General features: G+C 43.2%; 1 protein-coding gene across 1 annotated transcript in view; it reads left to right on the top strand.

Annotated features, from left to right (window-relative positions):
* The window catches only part of LOC134340917 (rho guanine nucleotide exchange factor 12-like), a 71,945-nt gene that overhangs the window by 15,967 nt on the left and 43,497 nt on the right, over positions 1–12,481 (top strand). Inside the window, exons 11-16 of the mRNA XM_063038514.1 lie at positions 6,205–6,313; positions 6,401–6,601; positions 7,140–7,281; positions 9,414–9,461; positions 9,815–10,005; positions 10,938–11,084. Of these exons, the coding sequence (XP_062894584.1) occupies positions 6,205–6,313; positions 6,401–6,601; positions 7,140–7,281; positions 9,414–9,461; positions 9,815–10,005; positions 10,938–11,084 (838 nt within the window). The remainder of the gene's footprint in view (positions 1–6,204; positions 6,314–6,400; positions 6,602–7,139; positions 7,282–9,413; positions 9,462–9,814; positions 10,006–10,937; positions 11,085–12,481) is intronic.

Raw genomic sequence — 12,481 nt, 5'->3', positions numbered from 1 at the left:
GTATGTTTTATCAAAAATGGGAAAGTTTATGAAGAGATTATCTTTTGTAAGAAGCTAAAAATAAACATGAACAGAGAATTAATTTGCGACGAGCTCAATAAGTATATTGAGGTTAAAAGTATTCCCATGAGGAACATGATTTCTTGTGCAGCAGATGGAGTATTTTATATGACAGGTCACCATGCTGGTATAGTGGCATTTATGAAAAAAGAAATTCCAAGTCTGTTTGCAATCCTTTGTGTAATTCATCATCGGCATCTTGCTAGCTGAGGGTTTTTCAAGCTTGACTCTTGTAATATCTGCTATCAACAAAATTAAAGCTCATCCATTAAATAGAATATTTCACTAGTTATGCAAAGATAACGATGAAGAGTTTGAATACTTGCTTCACACTGTAGTGTGATGGCTGCTGCTTAAAATGCTTCTTTGATCTTTTTGACACTGTGGTTGAATTTTCGCTCAGTCAGCAAGAGCTTGGGAAACAAGATTGAACTTCTATGTGGAGATGTGGTGTACCTAGCCAATCTGAAGAACAAAATGAACGTTCTACATATGAAACTGCCGGGTGAGAGTTTTGATTTAATCCAGGCAAAAAGTGCACTGTCCACTTTTATTGGAAATATATAAGCAAAACATTGGGAGAAGAATGTTTTCACACTTTCCCTGAATGGCAAGTCTGGCACTCTTTCACAGATAGTGATTTGCAAGAGTACTGCTTACACCTGCAGTCACTGAAGAAAAGATTCAAGGATTAGAACAATCTGGAAATTCTAGATTGGGTAGTTAACCCATTTCTTTGCAAGGTGGAAGAACATGAAGAGAGCTTGCAAGAAGAAACTATCGAAATTCAGAATGTGAAGAAGCAGAAACCAGAAAATCTGCAGATGCTGGAAAACCGAGGAACACACACAAAATGCTGGAGGAATTCAGCAGGCCAAGTAGTGTCTTTGGAAAAAGTACAGTTAACATTTCGGGCCAAAATGTTGACTGTACTTTTTTTTACTCGTTGCTGCCTGGCCTGCTGAATTCCTCCAGCATTTTGTGTGTGTTGATGAAGCAGAGATGCTTTTCAAAAATGTTGACTTTTGTGGTACGTGGCATATGAAGTTTCCTGGTCTTTGGAGAAGAGCCAAACTGCTCTTCATTGCATTTCTGTCCTCCTACTTGTTGATAGAGGCTTCAGTGCAGTGAACCACATACTCTCAAAAAAAAACAGAAACCAGTTGGACATTGTTACCCATGGGGAGTTAAAGGTTTTGCTGTCACAACTTGGACCAGATAGTTAAACTCTTGAGAAAAACCATCAAGCTCAAGGATCACATTGGTATCGAAGCTGCTGTACAGTGCACAGGTACTGTGTAAGGTAGGCTTAAAGACAAAAAAAAAAATTAAAGCAGAATCATTTTTCTCATGTTGGTATATGGTAGACATGTTTCTATGCTATGGGGGTGCTGGAAAGTACATTGTACCTAAGAGGGGCGTTGGCAAGCCTGAAGGTTCTTTGTGGGGTGTTGGGCTGAAAAAGGTTGGGAAACACTGCCTTAACGCAATTGAGATACTGTGGCATGACCTGAAGTGGGCTGTTCCTGCAAGGCGTCCCAGGAATATTGATGAACTGAATCAGTTTTGTATGGAGGAATGGTCTAAAATTCCTCCTCGCTGTTGTGCAAGTCTGGTCAGCAGCTACAGGAAACGTTTGGTGGAGGTTATTGCTGCTAAAGGAAGTTCAACCAGTTATTAAATACAAGGGTTCACATACTTTTTCCAGCCTGGACTGTGATTGATTAAACAATGTGCTCAGTAAAGCCATGAAAAGTACAATTGTTTGTGTGTTATTAGTTTAGGCAGGTTGTGTTTGTCTATTATTGTGACTTAGATGAAGATCAGACTATTTTTTATGAGTAAGTAATGCAGAAAACCAGGTAATTGCAAAGGGTTCACAAACTTTTTCTTGCAACTGTATATTACAGCTTGGTACAGCAACTGGTCTGCTTGTGACTGCAAGAAACTTCAGAGAGTTGTGGACACAGCTCAGAACATCACAGGAGCTTGCCTCCCCTGGTGGTCTCTATCTAATCTTCCTGCCTTGGTAAAGCAGCCGTCATAATCAAAGACCTTTCCCATCCTGGATATTCTCTCTTCTCTCCGTTCCCATCGGGCAGAGGATATAAAAGCCTAAATGCACATACCACCAGTCTCAAGGACAGCTTCTATTCCAGTGTTCTGACCGCAGTTTACATACTGCCAGAAGCTGATGTTAGGCAAGCAATCGAGGTATTGCGTGCAGTGATCAGCAAATAAGAAACTGCCTACCCCGATGCCTTTCAAACCATTGTTGGGGACTTCAATCAGGCTTGTTTGAACAGCTTTGAAAAGGAACATGCAAAACATATCCTGGTATACCTCTGCCCGATTATTGTGAACATGTCACCTGCAGCACCAGGGGTCCCAACAAACTTTTTACCACTGTTATACTACCATTAGGAATGCCTACTGTTCCATCCCTAGACTGCATTTTGGGAAACCTAATCACTTGGCTGTCCTCTGATCTGCATAGAGGCCAAGGTTAGAGCAAGACTCCAGAGATGAGGACAACAAAGAGGTGGTCACTGGAGTCAGAGAAGCAGCTGCGGGGATTGCTTTGAGTTGGTGGACTGGGCCATGTCCAAGGGCACATCAGAGAATGTGAACAAATATGCCATGCTTCACATGGACTTTATTAAAAACAGTTGTAGACAAAATGTCATTGAGTCTTCCCCAATCAGAAGACCTGGTTGGACCAAGAGATCCATAATCTGCTGAAGACCAGCTCAGGTCTTGCAACCTAGTAAAATACAAGAAGTCCACATAGAACCTCCAGAAAGCCAACTCACGTGCAAAGTTGCAATTCTGAGCCAAACTTGAATCACTGAAGGATGCTTAACAGCTGTGGCAGGGCTTGAATGCCACCACCTCCTACAAAGTGAAACCAAGTGACATAGGTGACAATAAGGCTTTCGTTTCAGATGAGCTCAATGCCTTCTATTCTTGCTTGGACTGTCAAAACATGGAGGCACCTTTGCGAACTCCCATGGCCCCAAATGACATTGTACTTTTTATCTGAGGCCAACGTGAGAGCATCCTTCAGGAGGGTGAACGGAAAGCATTTGGCCAAGTTGATCTGTGTTGATCAACTTGCTGGAGTGTTCAATGAGATATTTAACCCCTCACTTCAGCGGTCTGATCATTTCCACTGCTGCCTCTAAAGAGTATGTACGTTTTCCCCGTGACCGTGTGGGTTCCTCCAGGTGCTCCAGTTTCTTCCCACAGTGCAAAGGTGTTACTGGTAGGTTAATTGATCATTGTAAATTGTACCGTGATTAGGCTAGGATTAAATTGGGGGATTTCTGGTGGCGCAGCTCGAAGGGCCGTAAAGGCCTGTTCCACACTGTATCACAATAAATGTGTCACCGTATACAACCCTGATGAAGAGTCTCGGCCTGAAGCGTTGACTAAACTCTTTTCCATAGATGCTAGGATTAAATTGGGGGATTTCTGGTGGCGCAGCTCGAAGGGCCGTAAAGGCCTGTTCCACACTGTATCACAATAAATGTGTCACCGTATACAACCCTGATGAAGAGTCTCGGCCTGAAGCGTTGACTAAAGCGTTGACTAAACTCTTTTCCATAGATGCTGCCTAGCCTTCTGAGTTTTTCCAGCACTTTGTGTGTGTGTGTTGCTTAAAACCCTGAGATTCATTTTCTTCCAGGCATACTCAATAAATTGAAGACATGTTTTTTGCTGTACCTCAATATATATGACAATAAGCCAGTTTACCATGACATGCATAGCTAGTACATGTTAAAAGCCAGCTTCTCACTTCCCATCCACCCATCCCCTCACCTGGTTTCACCCATCACCTGCCAGTTTGTACTCCTTCCCCTTCCACCGCCTTATTCTGGCGGCTTCCCCCTTCATTTCCAGTCATAATGAAGGGTCTCTGCCTGAAATATTGACCACCTGTTCGTCTTCATGGATGTTGCCTGACCCACTGAGTTCCTCCAGAATTTTGTGTGTTGCTCTGGATTTCCAGCATCTGCAGAATCTCTTCTGTACATATTAAAAAAGACTTTGGAGAGTTGGGAGATGCTTCACTTGCTATAGAATACTTAACTTCTGAGTGACTTGTGTGCTGAAGTATTCATGTGACTGCTTAGATTCTGTTCCGTGGTGACTTCCCCCACCACCCTGGCTCCCTCCAAAAAAAAAGTGTGTGTGATGGGCTATTCAACAATACTAATGTCATTGATTGTAAGGAGAAAGCAGTCAAAACTTGCCAGGATACAGGTTTCCCCCACTATCCGAAGGTAGAGCGTTCCTGTGAAACGGTTCATAAGCCGAAATGTCGTAAAGTGAATAAGCAATTACCATTTATCAGTATGGGAAAAATTTTTGAGCGTTCCCAGACCCAAAAAAAAACCTACCAAATAACACATAAAGCCTAAAATAACAGTAACATAGTAAAAGCAGGAATGATATGATAAATACACAGCCTATATATAAAGTAGAAATACTTTTCTGCAGCACTGTCTCACGCAGCGAAAATCTTGCGGAAGCGCTCTCGGCAGAAACACTCTCTCCAGTAACCTTTAAGCTATGAAGCTGCCAAATCATACCAAATAACACAAAAATACACAGCCTATATAAAGTAGAAATAATGTATGTAGAGTGTAGTTTCACTTACCGGAATCAGGAAGACTCCAATAATTTGTAGTTTCGTCACAGTTAAACACTTGCTTATACGAATAACCACCTGACGCAATCGGCAATCGTCTCTGATCTGGGCCGACATTTTACGTGCTGGGCGGCACCTAATTAATCAGCTTGTTTATTTTGGCTTTTTTTCTTAAAGATGTGCTGTGTGCGTCCTGACTACCGCTGCACCACTGCATTCTTCGCGGCAATGTATCGGTCCACGGCCCGGAGGTTGGGGACCACTGCTTAAACTATGAAGCTGCCCTCGCCTCAGAAACTGATCAAACCACCCATGACTACCTTTAAATTCCACTTTCATCACTTTCTGTTTCAGCTTATTAAAAAGACTGACTGATTTCTCCTTAAGTATAAGAAAACTTAACGGAACACCACACTTTGTACACCCATCAATCCACTCGAGCAATAGACTTTCCATTTTATCCATTATTGGATGCTGACTAAGAGAGAACACTTTGCTACGAGCAGAACCAACAGTAACGTCGGCAGCTTTCAAAATTCTTTCTCTCTGCGTATAAATAGTGCGAATGGTGGACGCAGGCAAGTTCAACACGCGGACAATGTCCTTACTTCGTTCACCACGATCGAAACGCTTAATTATGTCTGGTTTTACACTAAGTGTAACACCCTTAGCTCTTTTAGGCTTTTCCGATACCTTAGAACTTACCTTGCTAACGGATGCACAAAATAAATAGAGATAAAGCACGTGTTTAAGCAAAGCCGGTTCGAATGCAGTTCCGGGGGAGGAGCTTGCGCTGTTCAGGCGCGTGCTGCCTTTTTTCGTAACAGTGAAAACACCTTCTGTTCGCGAAAACAGGTGACTAATGTAGGTCTTTCGTAACAGCGAGGTGTCATAAAGCGAACGTTCGGAAAACGGGGGCCATCTGTATTAGAAAAACTTATCACCTTGTCAGCTGATGCCATTCCCTGTTTAAGACCATTTAGATAGAGGTGCTGCTAATTCTGGAATATATACCTTCAGATATTACATCTAGGGCAATGTTAGTACCTGTAACTTTTAGCATTGTTGGAACACGTTTTGAGCAGTGTCATGACATTCTGCAGAGTGATTCAGTTTGGCTGCAGGCATGTGATATTGAAGTTAGTGGTAACATTGGAAAGGTGAAAACCATTTCCAAATTGATAAGTCTTTAAATTGAGGTGGGGCAATTCAGGTTTTGGATGAGACTGGTAGTTTGGTGCTGCATGTATCTGCTTTTGACTGGAGGAAGAAAACTGGCAATCTTATTTGCTTACAGTTTGGAATGGTAAACAGATATCCTTGCTGTTCTGTCAATCCAGAAGAGATCATGTGAGTGTTTAGTTCCAGATGTGGTATTATTTCAGAGATGAAAGACTGTGGGGTGTACGTGAATGACTTTTGCTGATTAGTTGTTGATAGTTGACTTGGCTTATGGTCTTATTCTGCCCTTAATTTTGTACTCTAAACAGCAAAGTATAAAGAAAGAGAAGGAAACAGTGAAAGATGATGAGAAAAAGAAACGTTTCCAGAGCATTCTGGACCCGATCCGTCGCACGAGCAAACAGGATCGCAATGCGAGTAAGTGTGACCTGCGCGTACAGAGTCATTTTATTTAAAATATTGGGTCAAAGTGTCTGGAGACTGATTAGTCACATCTTTCTTCAGTTGAAAAGGCTAAGTTACTCCACCAGAGGCAAATGGGACCATATACCCGATCAGCTTCTCACTCTGACCACAGCGAGAGATCAAAATCTATCCAGTTTTTCAACGAGGGAAATGACGCAAGCTATCAACCCATGGTGATTGGCTCACCAGGGCCAACTATGGCCAACACTGTCCATGATGGGAACTCAGAGAGTGAAACAGGTATCTGGGAAACGCAGTGCAATTCATTGTTAGCCAGTAGCAAAGAATAATTTGTGCACCATGACAGTATCTGTAGCCTTGCCTTCCACTGCCTCTGCTCCTGCTGTTACCCTCCTATTGTTTGTGTGCACCTCTATTTTCCCCTTCTTCCCATCTCTCTGCTCCATGTTCTTCATTCCCCTTCTTTCCTCATCCTCTTTTCATTAGCCCCCTCACTGTTTCTGCTTTTCTACCTATCTGATCCAGTTTCCAACCCTGTTCCCTCTTTTTTTCCTCCTCCTCCCCATTGAGCTTTCTTGCCCTGATCTGTCAACCTCTTGCTCTGCCCTTATCCATACCCCTCGCACTCCTTTTCCCATTATAATAGCTCTTGCTCTGCTTCCTGTTTTTTCTCTCTCACATTGAAGCAGAGAGGATGTCAGCATTTAAAAATGTTTGAAAGGAAGTAGGAACAGAAAAGCATATTTTCATACCTAGTTTAAATTTTTTATACAGTTATTTTGGTCTCTGTGTCGCTAATGTCCTTCATCCCTTGCAGATTCTGGTTTTGCAACACCTACGTTGAAGATGTTGACAGACAATTCATTAACAGGGGATTCCAGCACTTCTTCACCAAAGTCGACCTTTGAGCTTCCATCCATCCTGGATCAGGTGATGGAGGAGGACAGGGAATCTGAGAAGTGAGTAGCAGAGCAAAGTGCAACTCATCAAATGAAACAGAACTCTAAACAACTGACGTCTTGCACATCTCACTTTTTATTTTAAAGAGATGAGTTGTGTTGAAGAACATGATTACGGAATGATTGCATTGCATTAAAAGCTGTTGGGTGTAGGTACTTGCGCAGCTCTACAGGCAATTGTTACCATGCTGCTTGTTTCCTGCTATCTGATTTTATAGAACTTGGAACATAGAATAGTACAGCACAGTACAGGCCCTTCGGCCCACAATGTTATGCCGACCCTCAAACCCTGCCTCCCATATAAGTCCCCACCTTAAATTCCTCCATATAGTTGTCTAGTAGTCTCTTAAACTTCACTAGTGTATCTGCCTCCACCACTGACTCAGGGAGTGCGTTCCACGCACCAACCACTCTCTGAGTGAAAAACCTTTCTCTAATATCCCCCTTGAACTTCCCACCCCTTACCTTAAAGCCATGTCCTCTTGTATTGAGCAGTGGTGCCCTGGGGAAGAGGCGCTGGCTATCCACGCTATCTATTCCTCTTAATATCTTGTACACCTCTATCATGTCTCCTCTCATCCTCCTTCTCTCCAAAGAGTAAAGCCCTAGCTCCCTTAATCTCTGATCATAATGCATGCTCTCTAAACCAAGCAGCATCCTGGTAAATCTCCTCTGTACCCTTTCCAATGCTTCCACATCCTTCCTATAACGAGGCAACCAGAACTGGACACAGTACTCCAAGTGTGGCCTAACCAGAGTTTTATAGAGCTACTCTTAAACTCTATCCCTCGACTTATGAAAGCTAACACCCCATAAGCTTTCTTAACTACCTTATCCACCTGTGAGGCAACTTTCAGGGATCTGTGGACATGTACCCCCAGATCCCTCTGCTCCTCCACACTACCAAGTATCCTGCCATTTACTTTGTACTCTGCCTTGGAGTTTGTCCTTCCAAAGTGTACCACCTCACACTTCTCCAGGTTGAACTCCATCTGCCACTTCTCAGCCCACTTCTGCATCCTATCAATGTCTCTCTGCAATCTTTGACAATCCTCTACACTATTTACAACACCACCAACCTTTGTGTCATCTGCAAACTTGCAAACCCACCCTTCTACCCCCACATCCAGGTCATTAATAAAAATCACGAAAAGTAGAGGTCCCAGAACAGATCCTTGTGGGACACCACTAGTCACAATCCTCCAATCTGAATGTACTCCCTCCACCACGACCCTCTGCCTTCTGCAGGCAAGCCAATTCTGAATCCACCTGGCCAAACTTCCCTGGATCCCATGCCTTCTGACTTTCTGAATAAGCCTACCGTGTGGAACCTTGTCAAATGCCTTACTAAAATCCATGTAGATCACATCCACTGCACTGCCCTCATCTATATGCCTGGTCACCTCCTCAAAGAACTCTATCAGGCTTGCTAGACACGATCTGCCCTTCACAAAACCGTGCTGACTATCCCTGATCAGACCATGATTCTCTAAATGCCCAGAGATCCTATTGCTAAGAATCTTTTCCAACAGCTTTCCCACCACAGGCGTAAGGCTCACTGGTCTATAATTATCCAGACTATCCCTACTACCTTTTTTGAACAAGGAGACAACATTCGCCTCCCTCCAATCCTCCGGTACCATTCCCGTGGACAACGAGGACATAAAGATCCTAGCCAGAGGCTCAGCAATCTCTTCCCTCGCCTCGTGGAGCAGCCTGGGGAATATTCCGTCAGGCCCCGGGGACTTATCCATCCTAATGTATTTTAACAACTCCAACACCACCTCTCCCTTAATATCAACATGCTCCAGAACATCATCTCATATCGTCCTCACCATCATCAAGTTCCCTCTCATTGGTGAATACCAAATAGAAGTATTCATTGAGGACCTCGCTCACTTCCACAGCCTCCAGGCACATCTTCCCACCTTTATCTCTAATCGGTCCTACCTTCACTCCTGTCATCCTTTTTTTCTTCACATAATTGAAGAATGCCTTGGGGTTTTCCTTTACCCTACTCGCCAAGGCCTTCTCATGCCCCCTTGCTCTTCTCTGCCCCTTCTTAAGCTCCTTTCTTGCTTCCCTATATTCCTCAATAGACCCATCTGATCCTTGCTTCTGTTACTTTTCAGAAGCCTCGAGACTGCCACACCCCCGTGTACTCCAAAGCCAGGCCGACGGTAAGTTCCCAATAAATCTCAGTTTGCTGAAAATGGTCAATGTGAAGATGTGACTGTGGGTGTCGTCCTGCCACAATAATAGCACCAGCTGTACAGAAATGATGAATCTCGCCCCTTTGCAAATGTTGACTCTTCTCACCCATCTCCTTTCAACTGGTTAGAGTAACATTGAGCACCAATACTTGGGCAGAGTATGCACAACTAAGGTGTATAACAGTTTTCTGCCCAAAATGTTTTCTAGGCTCTGAAATTAGAACCATTCCTTGATGTTTCTTCTACCCCGGTATTCCTCTGGCCAATCACTGTGTACTTGGTCAGGAACTTTCAGTAATATTTTTGGTTCTGTTTCCCAGAGCGGATGGGCACGGGTATGGAGCGTGGACCGAGGCCAGTTCTCAGACACACTCCCTGAGTCAGACGGAGGAAGATCAGATGCACTTGTCGGATGTGGAGCAGGACCCAGCCAATTGGCAGCAGCTGGTTAGTCGGGATGTCCTGTCTGGCCTGAAGCCACATGAGATCAAGAGGCAGGAAGTTATTAACGGTAAGGCAATGGATAGTGAAGGGACAGGAATGTTAGGAGTGGAGAGGACTGTCTTGATTCAGGATAGGCGGGCTTGATGGGAGCTGTGGAGAATTGAAAGATGTCAGGGATTGGTGGGGCGTGTAAGAGTGAATTCGGAGAAATGTTTGAAACATAGAGGCAGCATGGTAGCCTAAAGTTTTTACAACACTGGTGACCCGGGTTCAATTCTGCTGCTGTTTGTAAGAAGTTTATATGTTTTCAACTGTGACCACATGGGTTTCCTCCGGGTGCTTCTCCTACATTCCAAAGATTGGTGTAATTGGGAGGTGTGGGTTTGTTGGGCCGTAAGGGCCTGTTATTCTGCTGTATCTGTAAGCATTGTTCCCTCTAAGCTGCACGATTGCGCAGCCGTACAGTACGGGAAATGCTCCCATGCACATTGCCTTTGTTACCATGCAGCTTGGAATTTTCTTTTATATAACGTTATAAAGTGCCATGCTGTTTTCAGGCTGTAAGTAGCTGTAGAAAATAATCAGAGGGAACTTTGTCTCTAAGTAGAAAAAAAAGAAATAAAGATTGTGAAATGACAGGAGATTGACAATATGTTAAGAAGCGTTGGGAAGATTCTAGGGAAAATAGGGAATATTTTGAGGTTCCTAAGTAGAGTGGGATGCTTTGGGCCATCTCACTGAGGATACATAGTGTGAGGGTGTGATGGTGGGACTTGGTGTTGGAATGTAAGCAGATCAGGATTCCATTAAAATCAGGCAATGCAGAAGATGATTACCTTCACACCAGAAGGCATCGGGGGTCATATAGTACAGAGTTTATTCCTGTTCATTTTCTGTGCAGTTTTTGGGAATCCTTATGTGAAAGTTTATTATGTACTGATTCTAATCTCATTGTTGATAAGACATACCTTTATCATATTCTCTGCATATTTTGTACAGAACTTTTCCATACGGAGCGGGCTCACATTCGAATGCTGAAGGTTCTAGATGTAATCTTTTACCAGAAGATGTTGCGAGATGGTAGCATACCTACAGCTGATGTGAGAAACATATTTTCCAACCTCGACGAAATCCTGCAGCTTCATGGTAATTGCTGAAATAGCTGTTTTGGGGCCCAGCACTGCAGGACAGTAAGGTTATTGAAGTAGGTGGATTGATTGTCCAGATGGCTCTCAAGTTAGTTGATGACTATACGGAGGCCTGGAATATTGAGATGGGAATTCAGATTCCATCTAAACAGTTGGAGAATCAATTAATCAAATAAATATGGAATCAAAATGCTCGTCTTGCTAATGATGTCTTGATTTAATGCCAGATCTCATAATGTCCTTCAGGGTAAGAAATCTACTATTGTTATATGGTTTGGTCAGATACACCTTCAGACCCACTCTTTTTTTTTAAATGATCAAAAGATACGAAACTTGGCTTAGCCAGCAGTTTTCTCATTCTGCAAACCACTATTATAGTAAGTGGTAATGAAAATATTTTTGGATTTCAGCATCAGTCCAATTCCTGAGCTGTGTGCGGCCCTGCAGCCACAACTCGTTGTACAGGAGCCCAGATACAAGGACGGTACTCTAATGACTGCGACAAAGAATGTATGGCTCCAAGCCAGCTCTGTGATTGAATGCATTGTTGTTAGTAGTGAAAGGAGAGTCTGGAACTTCCAGTAAATAATGGCAAGTCTAGAACTGATCATCTTAATGCAGAGGAGATTCACAGATTTCCATTGATACAGTGGCATGCTAATGTTTGGGCACCCCTTGTCAAAATTTCTGTTACTGTGAGTAGCTAAGTGAGTAGAAAATGAACTGATCTCCAAAAGTCATAAAGTTAAAGATGAAACATTCTTTTCAACATTTTAAGCAAGATTAGTGTATTATTTTTGTTTTGTACAATTTTAGAGTGAAGAAAAAGGAAAGGAGCACCATGCAAAAGTTTGGGCACCCCAAGAGATTTGAGCTCTCAGATAACTTTTACCAAGGTCTCAGACATTAATTAGCTTGTTAGGGTTATGGCTTGTTCAGTCATCCTTAGGAAAGGCCAGGTGATGCAAATTTCAAAGCTTTATAAATACCCTGACTCCTCAAACCTTGTCCCAACAATCAGCAGCCATGGGCTCCTCTAAGCAGCTGCCTAGCACTCTGAAGATTAAAATAAATGATGCCCACAAAGCAGGAGAAGGCTATAAGGAGATAGCAAAGCATTTTCAGGTAGCCATTTCCTCAGTTCGTAATGTAATTAAGAAATGGCAGTTAACAGGAACGGTGGATGTCAAATTGAGGCCTGGAAGACCAAGAAAACCTTCCGAGAGAACTGATCGTAGGATTGCAAGAAAGGCAAATCAAAACCCCCGTTTGACTGCAAAAGACCTTCAGGAAGATTTAGCAGACTCTGGAGTGGCGGTGTGCTGTTCTGCTGTGCAGCGACACCTGCACAAATATGACCTTCATGGAAAAGTCATCAGAAGAAAACCTTTCCTG

The sequence above is a fragment of the Mobula hypostoma genome, chromosome X2 (assembly GCF_963921235.1).
Source record: "Mobula hypostoma chromosome X2, sMobHyp1.1, whole genome shotgun sequence".
In the NCBI taxonomy this organism is placed as follows: Eukaryota; Metazoa; Chordata; class Chondrichthyes; order Myliobatiformes; family Myliobatidae; genus Mobula; species Mobula hypostoma.
The sequence above is the reverse complement of the archived record's forward strand: the minus strand, read 5'-3'. Positions and strand labels throughout refer to the sequence as shown.